This window comes from Gymnoscopelus braueri (genome assembly GCF_963280865.1).
Source record: "Gymnoscopelus braueri genome assembly, chromosome: 16".
Lineage (NCBI taxonomy): Eukaryota > Metazoa > Chordata > Actinopteri > Myctophiformes > Myctophidae > Gymnoscopelus > Gymnoscopelus braueri.
Window position 1 is genome coordinate 6,787,375 of NC_137616.1, and position 17,991 is coordinate 6,805,365.

Below are 17,991 nucleotides of genomic sequence, written 5' to 3' on the forward strand. Positions count from 1 at the left end.
TGAGACACAGACCGATTAGATTTTTTTTTTTACCATTTTATTTTTAGCATTAATGAGGACCAATGATATGAAGATAGGTTGAAAATTGGTGACGTTGTCCCTTAACATTCTCCCTGGCAGCGAGAGCATTTATTTGAGGCCTGCTCACCAAAGGACTCAACACTTGGGTTTCTCAGGTATTCAAATTTCCATCACATCCAGGTTATAAGTCTCATGGTCTTTCTTTGAGGAATTCAATGTTTCTTTGGCTCGATATTTAGCAGAACCTTCCACTCACCACAATTCTCATGCATAATGTGTCAGCATTTCAGTCATGTTCAGGAACTTCCCCATTCTAATTCATCCCCACTTTGTCCCACCTGATCTCACAAGAGCTTCAGTAGAAGCTCATAGGTGGCATTAAAGATGCCCCAGGAGAGGAGCGTGCGGTGGAAGTTGAGGTGAGCCCCTCGAAACAGCTTGACAACGCTGCTTCCCCTCTCCCTCCACACCGTCTTCAGCACCTCACTGAAGGGCTGGAAGGCCCCACCTACCTGGGACTGTGCCCGCGACTTCACCACGTTTACTGGGTAGAACATGATGCCGAGGAACGCCCCCAAGACCCCTCCGCACACAAAGTCGTTCACAAAATGGCCTGTCTGGCTGGTGGCCTCGGGTAGCTGCTCCTTTACAGGTCCGCGGAACGCGAAGAAAAGCACGCTGCTGGGACCGGTACGGAACAGCACAGGGACCAGGCCGCGGTAGCACTCTCCGACCCCGTACTCGGTCAGAAGCGTCCGGAAGGTCTGGGCCGTGTTGTTGAAGCGGACGTGGTGCCGGTGGTCCTGGAGGAGAGTCTGCACGCGCTCAAACGGCGTCAAGACGCAACCCATGGTGCCTGCCAGCGCTGCGGCGCAGCTCCGCGTGGCCAGCTCCGGTATTCCGCTACCGGCCGTTCGGTCCAGGAGCGTCCTGGAGAAGTCCTCGTACAGGCCGAACATGGCTGCTCCCCTGGTGGTCTTGTGGAGCAGCGGAGGAAGCAGGCCTCGGTACAGGTTCCTCAGGCCGTCCCGCTGCAGCTGCCGCACAGCCTCCATGGTCACCACACCGTGCAGCTGCTGGCGGAACTGCACCTTATGGATGGGGAAGGTCACCACGGTGTTGGTGATGGCTGCGAGGGAACCGCTGACATAGTGCTTCCTGTCACGACCCCCACCACCGGGGTCACTGGGTTCCCCGGGTGACCATGGGGCTTGGCCAAATATCCTATGCCATAGGCTGTGGTTGTGGTGGTGTGGTTCCTCCGGCATCACCTGTCCACGTGCACAAACTGAACTGAACTGATCCGAACTGATTATTAAATCCCAGCATGGCTTTCGGAGGAAGGCAGTCCCCTATTGGTTCACGGTAGGTCACATGACCCCCAGTACATCTCGTCTGTCATCTCATGCTATGTTATATGCCCAAATATGGAAATGCCCAAATGGGGAAATATGACGCTCCACACGGATTGGCTCCTGTACCGTATCTGTCTCTCACAATATGCCTAAATATGGAGATGACTGACGTCATGCTACTGCATAGACAGGCCTCCAAGTACTAAGACAATGGGTACTGATGTCATAGTACTGACATAGAAGCAAGAAGTAGATGAGTGATGTTTTACTCCCGTAAACTTTTGATGTGACAATAAAGTTACCCTCACACCTACGTCACACCGGCAGACCCATGACAAAGAGGTAGAACCTACCCTATCCTACCTAAAGTATCAAAAGAATAGTGGAAACAAAATGGCTTCTGAAATTAGGTACACTGGAGGTATAAATCAAAGTGGTCTTTTATCCTTTCAGTAGTCTCCTTAAGTAGGTGCAGCCTCTGTATCAGGAGGATGGAACCGTGGTCAAGATGCAATCCAAGAACTCAAGTGCCGTCCAAACAAAGTGATCATTTAGTCTCTTTAGAGTTGAGAAGTTGAATCAACTGCTCTGCCGTGACGAACCAAAAGGAATTCAGTTTGAAAAAGAGGCGGGACAGGAAGCCCATTTGACTGACAGGCGCTAGTACATGGAGGTGGAGGTGTCCGACAGAACAAAATGGAGGCCAATGGAAGCCCAACCTAACGTCACCGAGGTTTGTGAAGTTGTTCTTCCGCAGAATCTCCTTCCCCGTCTCCACCATCCTCTCCACCATTGGTACATGTTCTTTGCTGAGGGTCTTGCAGTTCCCGACATGTTTTGTAGGAACCACCAGGTAATGGTGGGGGGCTCCTGGCTTGATGTCTCTAAAGCAGGAGAGCTCCTCATCACTGTAAAGTAGGTTCCCGCCCCTCACGATTTTGCAGAATATGCATTTCTCATCAAACCCTTTGTCCTGGGCGCCTGCTACCATTGTTGTTGCATTGCTTGTTCTCTGACTGTCTGTCTCCACAATGCATTTTTAAATACAGCTTTTGGAGAGAGGCGGCCTCCCATTGGTCCGCAGCATGTCACATGACCCTCCATACATCATACCGGCAATACGTCATCCAGAGTAGGCTTTCATTACTGTCTGTTTTCTTTAGTATTTTTGCTGTTGAAATATTTAATATATATATAAATATTTATATAAAATGGGGCTCGCACCCTGCTCAAACCTTGCCCACATTTAGAGTCATACGTCATAGATGTACCATAGATGAATGACGTCATTAAGTCAGAGATCCACATACATGGGAGCCAACTTTTGAGGCTATCACTCACAAGCTGCATAATGTCAACGCACACGCACACGCACACGCACACGCACACGCACACACACACACGTTTACCCTAGAATGAACCACATTGCCCTGGTTTTTAATCAAAATACAAAAACTTATTTAAAAAAGTATTTGCCTTGCAGTAATATGAAACAGTGGTGTGATTATACAATGGTGCTAAAAGGATAACACAAAAGGCCCGGCCATAAGGGCTTGTTTCCATACATTGTGGTCCTGTGTATCCATCCATCCATCCATCCATCCAATTTAAAAAGTATTGACGTGGAGTATAATACCAGTGGTGTAAAGTAACTAAGTACATTTACTCAAGTACTGCACTAAGTACAATTTTGAGGTATTTTTTACTTTACTGGAGTATTTCCAATTTTCTGTACTTATACTTCTACTCCACTACATTTCAGAGGCAAATATTGTACTTTTACTCCACTACAATTATTTGAAAACGGCGACGCATTGTGAGCTTGTAGATCTGCTATTTTCAAAAGATTTTACTTTCTATTTTTGGTACTTTAAGTACATTTTGATACCAATACTTTTGTACTTTTACTGAAGTAAAATTTGAATTCCGGGCTTTTACTTGTAACAGAGTATGTCTACATTGCAGAATTGATACTTTTACTTAAGTAAAACATTTTTTTACTTTTTCCACCACTGCATATTGGTGTGGAGTATAATAAGGAAGCATACTTTACTGTTCCTAATATATGTGAACGCTTTGTCTTCAGTTTGCAACTGCAAGCTGTTCCTGTTCGCAGATGACTCGGCTCTGCTGGTCTCGGACAGGGAAAGGCTGCAGGTTGAAAAAACTCTCAGCTCTGAACTCGACACGATCCGCATCTGGCTCGCTGACAACAAACTATCATTACACCTGGGAAAAACTGAATCCATTCTCTTTGGGTCTAGTGCTATAACCGTAGCAAGGCTGAGAGCTTCACATTCAAAGCGGATGACGATGTTATCTCAAGAAAGGAGGAAATTACCTATACTGGGTTCCATCTTGGAGGCAAACCTCTCCGGTGACAAAATGGCCAAAAGAGTGGTCAAAAAGGTCAACCAAAGAACACGCTTTTTGTATAGGATCTTCCCTCTAGTCAGTAAGAATACTTTGAAGATTCTTGCAGGGGCCCTAATACAAGATCATTTTGATTATGCATACTCCTCATGGTATCACAACACCACCAAGGCCTTAAAAACAAGGCTCCAAACATCCCAAAACAAACTAGTAAGGCTACTTATTGGCCTCAACCGCACAACAACCCATCTAACCCTTGCTCATTTTGCTTGGGTTGGATGGCTCAGGGTTGAGGACAGAGTACAGCAACTTGCATTGGGCCTGGTCTACAAGATACGACACAACATTGGGATACCCCATGTACCTGTCAAAATACTTCAAAAACGTTAGTGAAGTCCACGATCACAACACCAGAGGCAGCTCCACGGATCATGTTCAACCCAGATTTGGGATTGAACTCGTTCTCATGCTATACAACAAAAATGTGAAATGCCCTACCAAAAGGAGTAAAGGAGTGTAGAACCCTACTCACTTTCAAAACTGCCCTAAAGAGACACATTCAGGAGGCTGCAATTCCAAACCCCCCCCCCCCGAACTCTTTTCTTGTACATATTTCTTATGTTTCATACAGTAACCTGTAAGCTGATCGTATGACGTTCTGTATAGTAGTGTATATTTGTCTGTGTCTTATATGTCATCATGATTTGTGTGCATGGGAACTCATTTTAAACAAGCTTAGTGCTTTTATGAGTTATCCAGTTTAGTAGACCTTGAATTGTGACCTTGTCAAGTACTTCCATCATGTACTGTTTCTCATGTCTTACTAAATAAAGTACATCAATCAATCAAACAGAGACAAAACCTCACTACATACTCCTCCTGTACACTAGATGGGGGTATAGTACCTTATAATAAGCAAAAGGTTGCAAACCGCCAAGAGAAGAAACACATTAGCCGGCCTGGCGGCGGCCGGAAGTGCTGTGTGTGTCAGAATGTGTGTCTCTTGACTTGACAGTGGAGGAGCAGCAGGGTTGCCATGTCTGTTTTTATAAGCGACTTTGGGTTCGTTTTTTCTGTAAAGTTGCTTATAAATATTGATAGTTGCGGGGTTGCGGTTTTTTGGGCTTGTTTCTAAAGTTTAGCTGGTTATTTTATGCTTGTTTCCTCAATGTTGTTTAACCCAGTGGTTCTTAAACATTTTCATGACAAGGACGGACCCCCAAATTAATTAATTAATTAATGTATTTGTCCGCAGACCCCCATCTGAAAATATTTCATGCCATCAGGGACCCCCTGATATTATTATAACTCTATGGGGACCCCCCATACAAGATTTTAAAAGTAAAAATGTTCCAAAATTACCTATTTTTTTTCTCCACGATTTTTTTCTTTCCAGGGGTCCTTGACGGAGTTCCAGGGGGTCCTCAGCTAAATGATGGATAGGTAGTACCAAATGGACCCTTACGGGTCTATAACTCTGAGAGTGTACCCTAACCCCTAACGGGTCCATTTGGTTCCATTTGTACACTCTCAGAGTTAAATTAACATTGATTTTAAAATATAGATTGGGGTCCCAGAGATAGGAATTCTATTAAATGGGGATCCGTAGCCTAATGCATGTCAAACTGGGGGTCCTTGAAATTAAAATGGTTGAGAATCACTGCAGAGCCGTAAAAAAAATCTTCTCTTATGGGGGTCCCTGCGGTATATCTTTTCAAAGGGGGGTCCGCGGCCTAATAAGTGTCAATTTGGGGGTCCTTGACATGAAAAAGTTTGAGAACCACCGCTTTAGGGCTTGTTTTTGTTAGGCCTGGTTGCTTGTTTCTCTCGCAGAATATGGCAACGGTGGATGATCAGCAGACAGCAGGGCAGACAGAGTTGTGTGTCAGGTTGTCTCTGAAGGGGAGAGAGAGAGAGAGAGAGAGAGAGATAGAGAGACTATACAACACAATGCCAAATAAAACCAAAAAAGACAACAAGGTGAGTAACAGGAGCATTTAGAAAGGCTCTACAAACCACGTTAATTCTAGTTTATAAGACTGCTTTACGTGCTTCTATTTCAGGATAAACCTCAGGTCTTATTACAGAGATAAGTCCCATCAAGCTGCAGCTAGTGGCTAGCATGCTAACGTGTTAGCACCTTGATGCTAACGTGCTACATGCTACCACCAAGCAGTATTGGTCGAAGAAGTACTCACATGTTTTTAAGTAAAAGTATCAATGTTGCAATGTAGAAATACTATGTTACAAGTAAAAGTCCGGAATTCAAAATATGTACAAAAAGTACAAAGGTGTTATTAAAATGTACTTAAAAAGTACCAAAAGTAAAAGTACTCATTGTGCAGGTTGTCCCATTTCACAAGTTCAAAATGTATTAAAAAAAAAACATTTTGAAAATAGCATACAATCTCACAATGCGTCGCATCGTGTTATGGCATGAATTTTCAAATGGCCGAAACTTATATAGGGCTGAAGTGGTACTGTATGTTTTGTAATAATAATCCAAATCTGCAAAGTAACTAGTACAAGTTTTCAAATAATTCTAGTGGAGTATAAAGTACAATATTTGCCTCTGAGATGTAGTGGTGTAGAAGTAAAAGTACTGAAAATTGGAAATACTCCAGTAAAAAAAGAAAACTCAAAATTGTACTTAAGTACAGTACTTGAGTAAATGTACTTAGTTACTTTACGCCACTGCTACCTAAGTCTAAACAAACTAGTTTTAATGTGAATAGGAACATACACACTGTGTTTGATCAACACACCAAGTGTTTGTTTATTGCACTGCAAGTCCTCTTTGCACATTTTCAAAGTGTATGAATGAATGAATGCTCACTGGCAGTAGTGGTTTTCAAAGTGGGGTCCGGGAACCCACAAGGGGTCATTGGGTTGGTTCCAAAGGGTCTCCCCACAGCTAAATGAGTTGTAGTGTTAATTTAACCATAATACAATTAACTTGGAATCATTATAATGTAAACAAAATGTGTTTCTCTTATGTACAATTGTGACATTTGCATAATTTTGCCATATTAGCCCTGGCGTCCTTATATTTCTATTTTTAAAAGGTTGTGTGACTGGGAAATAACACGTTTGAGCTTGTAGGTAGGCTATTTGTTTTTGTACAAAATAGGGCTTAAGTGATTACATTCATTTATTTTTTTTAGCAAAGAAAAGCATCTTTTCATATTCCCTAATACAGAATCATATAAAATGGGTCTTTTAATCCAAAGTAAAGTTGTGGTTGTGTCACCTCATCAAGTTTGAGCGTTAAAATATGAATGTATATATTTATGTGCTGAGCCTTGCCGTGTTGGTCTGTGCGCCATCATGGCTGCGTGTCATGACTCATTGTGTGTCTCACCGTTATTTTACAACCTAATAATAATACTTCTATCAAGTCCACTGAACTGAAGTTTAAACCATTTCTTTTCAGGAGCCCCCGAAAAGTGGAAAAGTGGTCAAGAATGCAGGACAGGACCAGAGTCCGGAGCAGGAGGTAGGCTAATCCATCGGTTCTTAAAGTGTGGTCCGGGGACCCCCAGGGGTCCTTCGGAGGGGTTCCAGGGGGTCCCCACCCAGCAAAATGTGTTAATATAGCATCACAATGACTTTAACCACTTTAACCTTTTATACTTTGGCTATTCAAAAAAAGCAGATCTACAAGCTCATAGCGCGGCACCGAGTGCCGCACTATGAGCTTGTAGATCTGCTATTTTTGAAAAAAAGCAAATCTTTGAATATAATATTTTTTAAAGTTATTTTTTACTGAAATCTTTGCTTCTGGGGGTCCCTGGAACAAAATATTTTGACATGGGGGGTCTGCGGCCAAATACATATCATTTTGGGGGTCCTTGACATGAAAAAGTTTGAGAACCACTGGGCTAATCCCTGATTAAGTATGCATGCGTTAATCAAAATGCATTAAAGGTTTAATCAATCGTTGAGTGAATGCACTATTTAAAATGGATTGTCTGCTGTGAGCCATTAAAAAATGACCAATTATGCAATTCATTTTGTTTTCCATAAGACAAGAGGTTTATTTTTTACATGCGCAATAGTATAGACAAGATCATTAACACATCGTAGGCTTATACAGGCTAAGCTGCAGTGCTGTAAACAGAATAAAAAACAAAACAAAACATAGAGTATCTGTGAACATGAAACATGCACAACCTAATGAACAGAATTGATAAAGGAATAATAATGCATGCGTCGTTTTTACCCATAGCGTTAATCGATTACAACTCGTATCATCAGTTAAACAGTAAAAACGGTTAATCATTAACATCCCTACCCTTGATAACACTTTGAATGCCACACATTGAGACGTAGAGAAGTGTGTTAACAGTTTGCAGTGTGGTTCCCAGTGATGGTTTGATTGATGTTATGAATAATACATTGAAATCAATGCATCAGTCAGTATGTAATGTAATTTAACTCATTAATACCTGAGGCCGATTCGACAAATGTTTTCTAAATCCTAACAGTTTTCTGGAAAACGTATGTTGCTATACCTTTTCACGTCAAGGACCCCCAAAATTATGTGTTTGGCCGTGGACCCCCATCTCAAAAATATTTTGTTCCAGGGACGCCCAGAAGCAAAGATATGAAAACATGCACAAATTGTGATGATTTTTCTAAAATAGCAGATCTATAGTATGAGCTCTGTAGCTTTAGCTATGAGCTTGTAGATCTGCTATTTTTGAATAGCCAAAGTATAAAATAATGCTTTTTTAGCTCAAATCTAAAATGACACAGATGCTTTCCCGGTATTAATGGGTTAATTAATTTGCCAGGCTCAGAGTCCTGCTCCACAGGATTTAGTTTGGTAGCCTACTGTAGTACAGTATTATGTTTTACGTCTGTTATGGTTTACAGGCAGCCAGGTTGATTTGTGATGCATCGTGTAAAGGATTGATGAGTAACTAGGTTGGTCATTCAACCACTTTCACCCTGGCACCCCTATTTTGGACAGGTCTGAAATGGCCATTTCAAAATTAGCTTGATAAATGGTTGATCTACAAGCTCACAAGACATTGTGATGTGTGACACGCTGTTTCAGCGAGCGAGCGAGTCCTATAACGGAGTGTCATGCTTCATTCAGGTCCGTCTTCTATCATTCGACATAGATAGATTTATCACGTGTCTAGCATCTGTACCGCTTTCTTAACCCATTCAATCCGGGAACGCATCCGTGTCATTTTAGATTTCTTTGGCTATTAAAAAAATATCAGATCTACAAGCTCATAGCACGGCACCGAGTGCCGAGCTATGAGCTTGTAGATCTGCTATTTTTTTTAAATCCTGAAAATGTGTGCAAATATTTGAATATATATTATTTTAAAGTGAATATTTTTTACTGAAATCTTTGCTTCTGGGGGTCCCTATTACAAAATAGTGTGGTCTTGTCAGCTCGGATTTTGAGATCTTTTTTGGTCCATTGCTAAATGATTTTGTGCTGATGATCGGGGTGGTTGTAGAGAGTTGTTGTGGTACCACCTTGTGGTGTTGCTTCGCTGTTTCTCAAAGCACAGTCAACCCGAGAATGTAGCGTGACGTCAAAGGAATCGTCATTTAGAGATGCGATCGCATAGAATATGAAGATATGAATGGGGATTTTATTTCAGATGACGTGTCCCTGCCAGCCACTCAGAATTTTTAACCAGACTGTTTTTTAGCTGTGTATGTATGTGTGTGTGTGTATATATATATATATATATATATATATATATATATATATATATATATGCAACTTTGCTTTCCCCAAACTTTAAAACAGAGATCGAGAGCTGGTCATGGCTTTTTATGAATCAGTCATTCATGTTCAGATTGGGAAGAGGCTCTCTCCAAAATTGCTGAATACTGATAGATAGATGCATGTATCACTTTAGATACAAGCATAAAACTCTGGTTACAAATGTGGCTGATTATTGAGTCCACTGTGCACAGAACTATGGTTGCAGACAGACACAAAGTCAAAGAGTACAGAATATATAAAAAAGGTGCACTAAAAATTGATTTCTTCTTTATTCCATATTGGCACAGTTGAGAGGAGGAAAAAAGGGTTTCAGCCACAGGTTTTCATCAAGGGACTTCTTTTCTGAGAATTGCACTGATGATTGACGTCATCTCTCTGACAGCTTATTTCTCTCTGCCTCAAATCAGTCTAGCATGTCTAAACGGGTGGGAAATTCCGTCATTATGTGCTCTTTATGTTGCTGAAGCAGGAACACAACACAGATTGTCTGCCCGCTGGTGATGTATTTAGGGCTGTCACGATTACACATTTAAGTTGACGATTAATTGTCACTCAAATAATTGCGTGTTTGGCATTGAACATTGGAACATATGAAGCCTTTTAGGCTTCGTAATTAAATATTGCACAGATATGACAAATAACTGAAATATACAAAGAAATTAGTGACATATTTAACAATTTAATTCATGTAAAAATAGCAGAAATAGCTGATCTACAAGCTTACAACGTGTCACAAACTCACAAAGTGACGCGTTGTGAGCTATAAGTGACGCTATTTCTGCTTTTAAATAAAGCAGAAATAGCTGATCTACAAGCTTACAACGCGTCACGAAGTGGAAACGATTATGCAAAAATAATTGCGATTATCTCCAATGATTGCGATTAGACGATTATGTAATAATAATCGTGACAGGCCTAGATGTAGTCACACTGACATGTAAAAAATACAGCGACGCAAGCAAAGCATTTGAAGGGTCATTTGAGTCCCTCCTTCCCTCCCAAACCTGTGTGTGTGTTGATATTCTTAAGTCTGTGTGTGTGGAGGAGGCTGAACCCCCTGCCCTCTCTCTCTCTGGGTAGTAATCCCCATGGTTATCTGCCCTCACTACTCGATCTGCTAATGCGCCAACCGTGTGTCAAATTGAAATAGCCGGGAGGCAAGCTGTTGCTGTATTACTAACCCCACCCCCCCCCCCCCCCCCCCGCCCCTCCTCTAAGCCCCTCTGCCTCTGATTCTTGGAACCACCAACAGACCTGTTGGCTTTTAGATGTTACATCAATTCATTAATTTCTTACCACAAAGAAATAAAGGTATAATAATAATAATACTTGTCATGCAGCTCGCGGCCATGTCAATCTACCCACTGCATTAATATTGTTCATGCACAAGACATTTTCTTTTCAGTTATTTTGGTTATTGATATAAGGTCAACATGCACAACATGGCCTTGTATTTGTGTGTACTGTGACAAGCAGGTGTGCCCGCTAGGTCTCTGCCAGCGCTTTTTTAAAAATCTTTTTCTGTCACAAGAGGCATATTGTGTTCCCTTCTTTCTTGTAACTGTGCATGTGCCACTTAACCCATTCAATCCGGGAACGCATCTGTGTAAGTTTTTTTTAGCTATAACCATTATTTTTATACTTTGGCTATTCAAAAATAGCAGATATACGCGGCGGCACATGAGCTTGTAGATCTGCTATTTTTTGAATAATCGTGAAGATTTGTGCAAATCTTTGAATATATATATATTTTTTAAGACCTGAGGCCGATTCTACAAATGTCTTCTAAATCTTAACAGTTTTCTGAACCACTTATGTTGCTATAACATCACATTTTTCCATGTCAAGGACCCCCACAATTATATATATTTTATGTAATTTTTTAATAGCCAATCCGGGAACACATCTGTGTCCCTTTAGATTTCTTTGACTGGGTTAAGGCCTCTTTGTCACTGTCAGTCCTGCTTGGCATGGTGGGCTCTCACACCACCAACCCACATACAGTACATTCACTGGCTGAAAACAGAAACTGTCAAGAGGACAGACAGAGTCGTTCACACTGAGTTAACGCAGTGGTTCTCAACCTTTTCAGGCTGTGACCCCCCCCCCCTCTCCCAAATCATATTTGAACTGGGGACCCCCCACCCTGATAAGCACTTGGAATGCAGGTGTTGTTGAGGCATTACATTTTGTTTGACTCGGTTCCACAGATACATAAAGCGAGGCGTTGTGAGCTTGTAGATCGGCTATTTAAATGTTTGTTCGGGTTTTGTAATATAGTTTTTTGATTACTTTTGATGCAGTAATGGTATTTTTCTTTTCTTAACCCATTAAGACCTGGGACGCATCTGTGTCATTTTTTGATTTGAGCTAAAAAGCATTATTTGACACTTTGGCTATTCAAAAATAGCAGATCTACAAGCTCGTAGCGCGGCACCGAGTGCCACGCTACGAGCTTGTAAATCTGCTATTTTTGAAAAATCGAGAACATTTGTGCAAATCTTTAAATATATATATTTTTAAAGCGAACTTTTGTAACTCAAATCTTTGCTTCTAGGGGTCCCTGGAACAAAATATTTTGAGATGGGGGTCCGCGGCCAAATATATACATTTTGGGGTCCTTGACATTAAAAAGACATGTGTAGAATCGGAACCTCAGGCCTTAATGGGTTAATTGAGGTATTACAAAGGTCTTAAAGGTCTTTATATTGTCACTTCACTGTCATCTGGGGACCCCCCCAAAATCATGGTCCCGACCCGTAACAATCAGAGTCGACCATATGTTGGGTCACATGAGAGTGTAATCTAGCCCATAACTAGCCCATTACTGTACATGTACTTGTTGGCTGACCTGATCAGTCTGTCCTCCAGTGTGACATGAGTGTGGTGGTGGTGTTTTTTTTATTAAGTGAATTTGATGACTCCCCTGAGTGAGACGGTTTGGTTGGGATCAACCCCTGTAGCATTTTTGTCACCAGGTCTAGAGAGAATCGTAAACCACGAGTGTCATAGTGGCAGGTCTTACCCCATAACTACCTTTTAAATCTTATGAATCCGGCAAGTTTCTTCAAGCAATTCTTGGTGTACTTGGTATGTGTCGATGTTTTATTCTAATTCTAAGTCCTGTTAGTAGGCGGGCTCTTGACCAGATCACACTGGTCAATTTGGAAGGAAAACCAGTAGGCATGTAACGATTCAATCAACTCACGATACGATGCCTAAAAAGCAGGCTGTCCACCGTGTGGAAAGTCTGGTGACGCGAGGCTAGAGACCGTGGCTGAGGCAGGTCCACAGCTGCAGTGGCTGAAGTCGACCCTGTGTGTGTGCTGTCAGGTGCGTGTTGATGAATGGATCCTAATAGCTGGCAGGCAGGTGGCACCAGCCGTGAGAAACGGCCCACATTCACTAGATTCCACATCCACACAACAACAAACCTTCATGGGATTTCTTTGGCCCCAGGGTTAAGCTAGCTTTTAGTCAAGTCTTCTCCATGGCTGAGTGGGTTGGTTGGGTGGTTGGGTGTGATGAGATGTCTCTTGTAGACCAGTGGTTCTCAAACTTTTTCATGTCAAGGACCCCCAAAATGATATGATTTGGCCACGGACCCCCACCTAAAAATATTCAGAAGCAAAGATTTGAGTTACAAGTCTTCGCTTTAGCTTTTTTTTTTGTTAAAATCTGAGGGCCAGGATTAATGCATTTAAATGCCAAATAGAAGGCACAATTTTAACGTACCTATTATTGTTTAGGCTTCATTCATGTATGTGGATTGTGCTTTTATCTTTGACCTTTTATTTTATTTTGTGTATATTATAAATATTAACTCATTCAGTGCCACTGGCCAAAATTCATTGTAAAAAAGTGCCATTCAGTGCCACAGCCAAAATTCATTTTACTGAAAAAGGCCGAGATACAGCCTTTTTCAGTAAGAAGTTAAACAAGAAGTGAATGGAGCAGAACATTTTCAAATCATCATATCTTGCGTTCTGAACATTTTTTTCACAAAAAAAAAACAAGTTTTAGACGTCCAGTGGCACAGGGCTTATTACAACGGATGTTTTAGACGTCCAGTGGCACTGAATGAGTTTTAATAACGTAATAGTTTATGAAAAATAAATAGGTATGAAAAATAAACAACATTTTTCATTGGCCCGTCCATTTGATTTTGCCGACATCGGGGGGCATGACACTAGCATGGCATTGATCACATGGGATCAGTGGTGGAAAGTAACTAAGTACATTACTCAAGTACTGTACTTAAGTACAAATTTGAGGAATTTCTACTTTGCTGGAGTGTTTTTTTTCAGTACTTTTACTTCCACTCTACTACGTCTCAGAGGAAAATATTGTAATTTTACTCCATTACAATTATTTGAAAACTTTAGTTACTTTGCAGATATAAATTATTATATCATAAAACATACATTAACCATTTTAGCCCTATTTTATACATAGGCTATTTGAAAATAGCCGATCTACAAGGTCACAAAGCGTTATGAGCTTGTAGATCTGCCATTTTCAAAAAGTTAGTAAAAAAAAAAGTAAAAGTAGTACTTTTACTTTTGGTACTTTTAAGTATATTTTGATGCCAATACTTTTGTACTTTTACTAAAGTAACATTTTGAACACGGGCCTTTTACTTGTAACAGAGTATTTCTACATTGTGGTATCGCTACTTTTACTTATTAAGTATTTATATCTGAGTAGTTCACCACATGCAAGCCGCACCGGAAGTGTCTAACCCTCAGCCTAATTCTCTTGTGGCTCAATGGAAGCAAATTTTCACACGGAGGGATTGACATTCTGAAACAGGAAACGGCCTTCCGTACACTTGCCACAAACATGGAAGCAAAACAATTGTCTTGGTTTCCATTCCCTGTAAACAAAGGGCACTAATACATACTTAGAAACACTAATAAGGTTGTTCAATGTTCACGTTGACTTTTGGTCATATCACATGTTATTTAGATCAGTGGTTTTCAAACTTTTTCATGTCAAGGACCCCCCAACATTTGAAAAGATATGCCAAGGACCCCCATAAGAGAAGATTTTTACGGCTCTAGCAGTGACCCCCAGTTTGACATGCATTAGTCTACGGACCCCCATTTAATGGCATTTCTATATCTGGGACCCCAATTTATATTGCAAAAGCAATGTTAATTTAACTCTGAGAGCGTATAAATGGAACCAAATGGAACTGTAAGGGTCCATTTGGTTCCATTTCTACACTCTTTGAGTTCCAGACCCATAAGGGTGGTTCCTAACTATCTATCATTTAGCTGGGGACCCCCTGGAACTCCCTCAAGGACCCCTGGGGGTCCCCGGACCCCACTTTGAGAACCAAGGATTTAGATTATACTGTGTGATTGTCCACAAATGTTATTTAGGTAGCATGTTGTTTAGACAGATGTTGTTGGGTTTGATATTTACCTGGTTATCCTAGTTACTTTATTTGTAGCAGGTAATTGTTTTCTTTACACTGACTGTTTACTACTTGAGCATTTACTCTGATCCTCCACTTAGTAAATTGCATTGGATTACTGCTAAGTGGAGTGTCTGCTAAATACCTTTTGTAAGGATAGGCTTTATCTTATGTTATCTTAATACAGTACAGATTTTTATCATAATGCATATTAGTTTAGAACAGTGATGAAGCTGTTTCTTAAAAGGTATGCATTTATCTAAAGATTAATGCACTCCCAGTCAATTTGAATCAAGTATTCTCCATGGTATAAAGAGGACATACAATATTGTGTTTACTTTCTGGAATCAGACTGGTGAATAACACATAAGTTGATTTTGGTTAAACATTCTACAAATATTTGTACACAGTTTAAAGACGCAAAGACAATCCAAATATTTTAGCTTGTTTCTTAAATCACGTCTTTCATACTGGAGATGTCTACTAGGGATGAGCAATATATCAATGTTATATTAATATAATCGATATCTTCTGGGATTTACTGGTTTTACTCACCCTATTTTATACTTTATATAAAACGTTTTTTTACAAAATCATCCAAAATAGCGACAATAGCCGATCTACAAGCTCACAATGCTATGCATATTGTGATATTTTATTTCATCCATGTCGCCTAGCCCTAATCAATACATTAAGGGTGCTCCGATCAAGTTTTTTTGGGACCGATCACCTATTTTCTTCTCTCACGATCGGTCGATACCGATCTTGTGAGTAAGGGGAAAATTCCAATATTCCAAAATTATTATGTCAGAAGTCAGAAATGTCAAAACTGTTCCTGTGTGTATGGGGGGAAGGGGAACATGTCTGGGCCTGTCACAAAGCTCCGAAACAATATTATACTATATATCTGATTGATTTTTATGCCACTTAAATGGTGCAGCTCCATCGGTAAATTGCCGATCACCGATTGAGTCATTTGGAGTGAAAATCGACAGTTTTAAATCGGTGGCCGATCCATCGGAGCACCTCTACAATACATTGTCCTGCCCCTCAAGTGTGTTGACTCTGACTTTTCTCAGCCTGTCTGGTCTTGATGTCCAAGTCATTAACGCATTAACGCAGACTGTCTTTGTGCCTTCTCCCAGCAGGGGTCCAACCGGAAGAGTAGCAACAGTGTCCCTCCGACCACGCAGCTGCTGAAGGGGAAGCTGTCGGCTTCCCAGACTCCTGTCAAGAAGGACAAGAGGCAGAGCTCCTCTCGTTTCAGCCTCAGCAACAACAGAGAGCTGCAGAAGCTGCCTGCCTTCAAAGGTATTTAACAAAACAAGCCACCTTAAGCCGAGTTCAGACTACACGATTGTAGCCCTTATTTTTTCACTCGCCAACAGGTTTTGTACAAAGCTGGCAAAAGCCCCCAGATCAGAGGCAAATCGGTGCTCGCTCCCGTGAGCATTGATCGCTGTGTGTGAACTGACAAAGACACAATCTGAGCATGCTGGAGACACTCGCAGATATTCAAAAGATATGTCCTACCGGGGCAGGTTATAAGAAGTGGCCTGCTCACTCCTCATGCCTTGAAGGAAGCATGAGCTCAGTTCGGGGCTCTCCCCAGGCTGACAGAGGGAGAGTAGAGCCCAGGATTACATGCTTAGGCAATTGGCACTGAGTGAAAAAATGGGTTACAAAATCGTGGGTTAAAAATTTTAAAAAAAAAGAAATAGAAAAAAAAGAACATAAAATTAAAATATATCATGCAGCCTAAATATTTGGACCTGTCGGCGAGTCCAAAAATCATGTTAGTATGAAAAGTGTTGTGAGCGGCAACAAGAACTACAACGAGCTCCAGCCAATCAGAGTACAGGACACACGGGGTGAGGGGAGAACCATGGGGCGCCGTTGTAATACCTGCACATTATTTTCTCTTTCTTAATTTTGATTTTGTTATCGCACACAAACTACTTGGACTACAAGTTTCGTGCAGACATCCATTTCTGGAAGTAAAACATTTCCTGTCAATGTCAACTTCCTCTTGGTGTGTTTTCGTGACAAAATGTAGTTTCGAGATCAGACTGATTTGTCAGAGATGGCTCCTGTTGAACGATCTTGTAATGTGTGACCCCCCACCTGTTGCCGTCCAGGGGTCTTCAACGTTTTCAGGCCAAGGACCCCCTTAGCTGAGAGAGAGATGAAGCAGGGACCCCCAACTACATATTGTATAAAATTGTGTTGCATATTTAAACTTTTTAATTAGATGGCATCATAGACTTGTTTGTCAGCACTGTCTAAAACTGTTTTGGTGTGTGTACTTTCAGACAGTTAACCACTTTAAACTCTCAATACTTAGAAAACTTGTACTTTGTCTGCTCTTTTTTTTCCCCTACCCCAAATGTCTTTGTTGAAAATAGGCGTTGTGAGCTTGTAGATCTGCTTTTTTTGGCTTACGTTCTCCTCAGAAAAGGGATGCTAGGGTTCAAGTGGTTAAAAAAAAAAGTTCCTATCACACAAAGATTTGGCGGCCCCCCTGTAGTAACTCTGAGGACCCCTTGTTGAAGACCCCTGATGTAGTCTGTAAACCACAATGACTCAGGAAAGACACCCCGATGTACAAGGCAAGGAAGTCGTGTAGTGACTGTGTGAACCGCACTGAGATCTCACGACTTTGAAAGTCGTGTAGTGTGTGTGTTAGCGCCTGCCGTTAGTGAAGCTAATCACATAATGACCTTAGAGACGTCACACCGCCTCTGATGGTCTGCAGAGAGTTGTAAACATGACGGTTTTACAGGCGTGTGAAGCTGTTTGTATGTTTACAGCCCGGCCTAGGCCTGGTACTGTGCCAGTGGCATGTGGTTTGGGCCTGTCAACGATAACCATAACCATAACTTAACCATTTTAGTTGATGATTAATTGTCATGCAAGTAATTGAGATTAACGATTTAATTGTGTTTTTGGCATTGAACATTGGAACATTTTAAATACGCATTACATTTCTGTTTCCCTTTTATAGGCTTTGTAATCTAAACTTGCACAGGGCAGATCTGACAAATAACTTGTCATACTGTATG

At 41.2% G+C, this 17,991-nt stretch overlaps 2 protein-coding genes across 3 annotated transcripts in view; one reads left to right on the forward strand and one right to left on the reverse strand.

Annotated features, from left to right (window-relative positions):
• Positions 1-365: 365 nt before the first annotated feature.
• Positions 366-2,367, reverse strand: LOC308102783 (mitochondrial nicotinamide adenine dinucleotide transporter SLC25A51-like; the record flags this gene model as incomplete). The annotated part of the gene is made up of 3 exons (XM_080452642.1): positions 366-1,292; positions 1,679-1,686; positions 2,106-2,367. 3 exons carry the CDS (start codon positions 2,365-2,367, stop codon positions 366-368), a joined length of 1,197 nt encoding a protein of 398 aa, XP_080308768.1.
• Positions 2,368-5,639: 3,272 nt separating this feature from the next.
• LOC308103490 (serine/threonine-protein phosphatase 2A 56 kDa regulatory subunit gamma isoform-like) overlaps positions 5,640-17,991 on the forward strand; it is a 45,764-nt gene continuing 33,412 nt past the window's right edge. For both annotated transcript variants that reach the window (XM_080453468.1, XM_080453469.1), the window contains exons 1-3: positions 5,640-5,729; positions 7,183-7,245; positions 16,078-16,240. In XM_080453468.1, the coding sequence (XP_080309594.1) occupies positions 5,700-5,729; positions 7,183-7,245; positions 16,078-16,240 (256 nt within the window). In that variant the 5' untranslated portion in view covers positions 5,640-5,699. The remainder of the gene's footprint in view (positions 5,730-7,182; positions 7,246-16,077; positions 16,241-17,991) is intronic.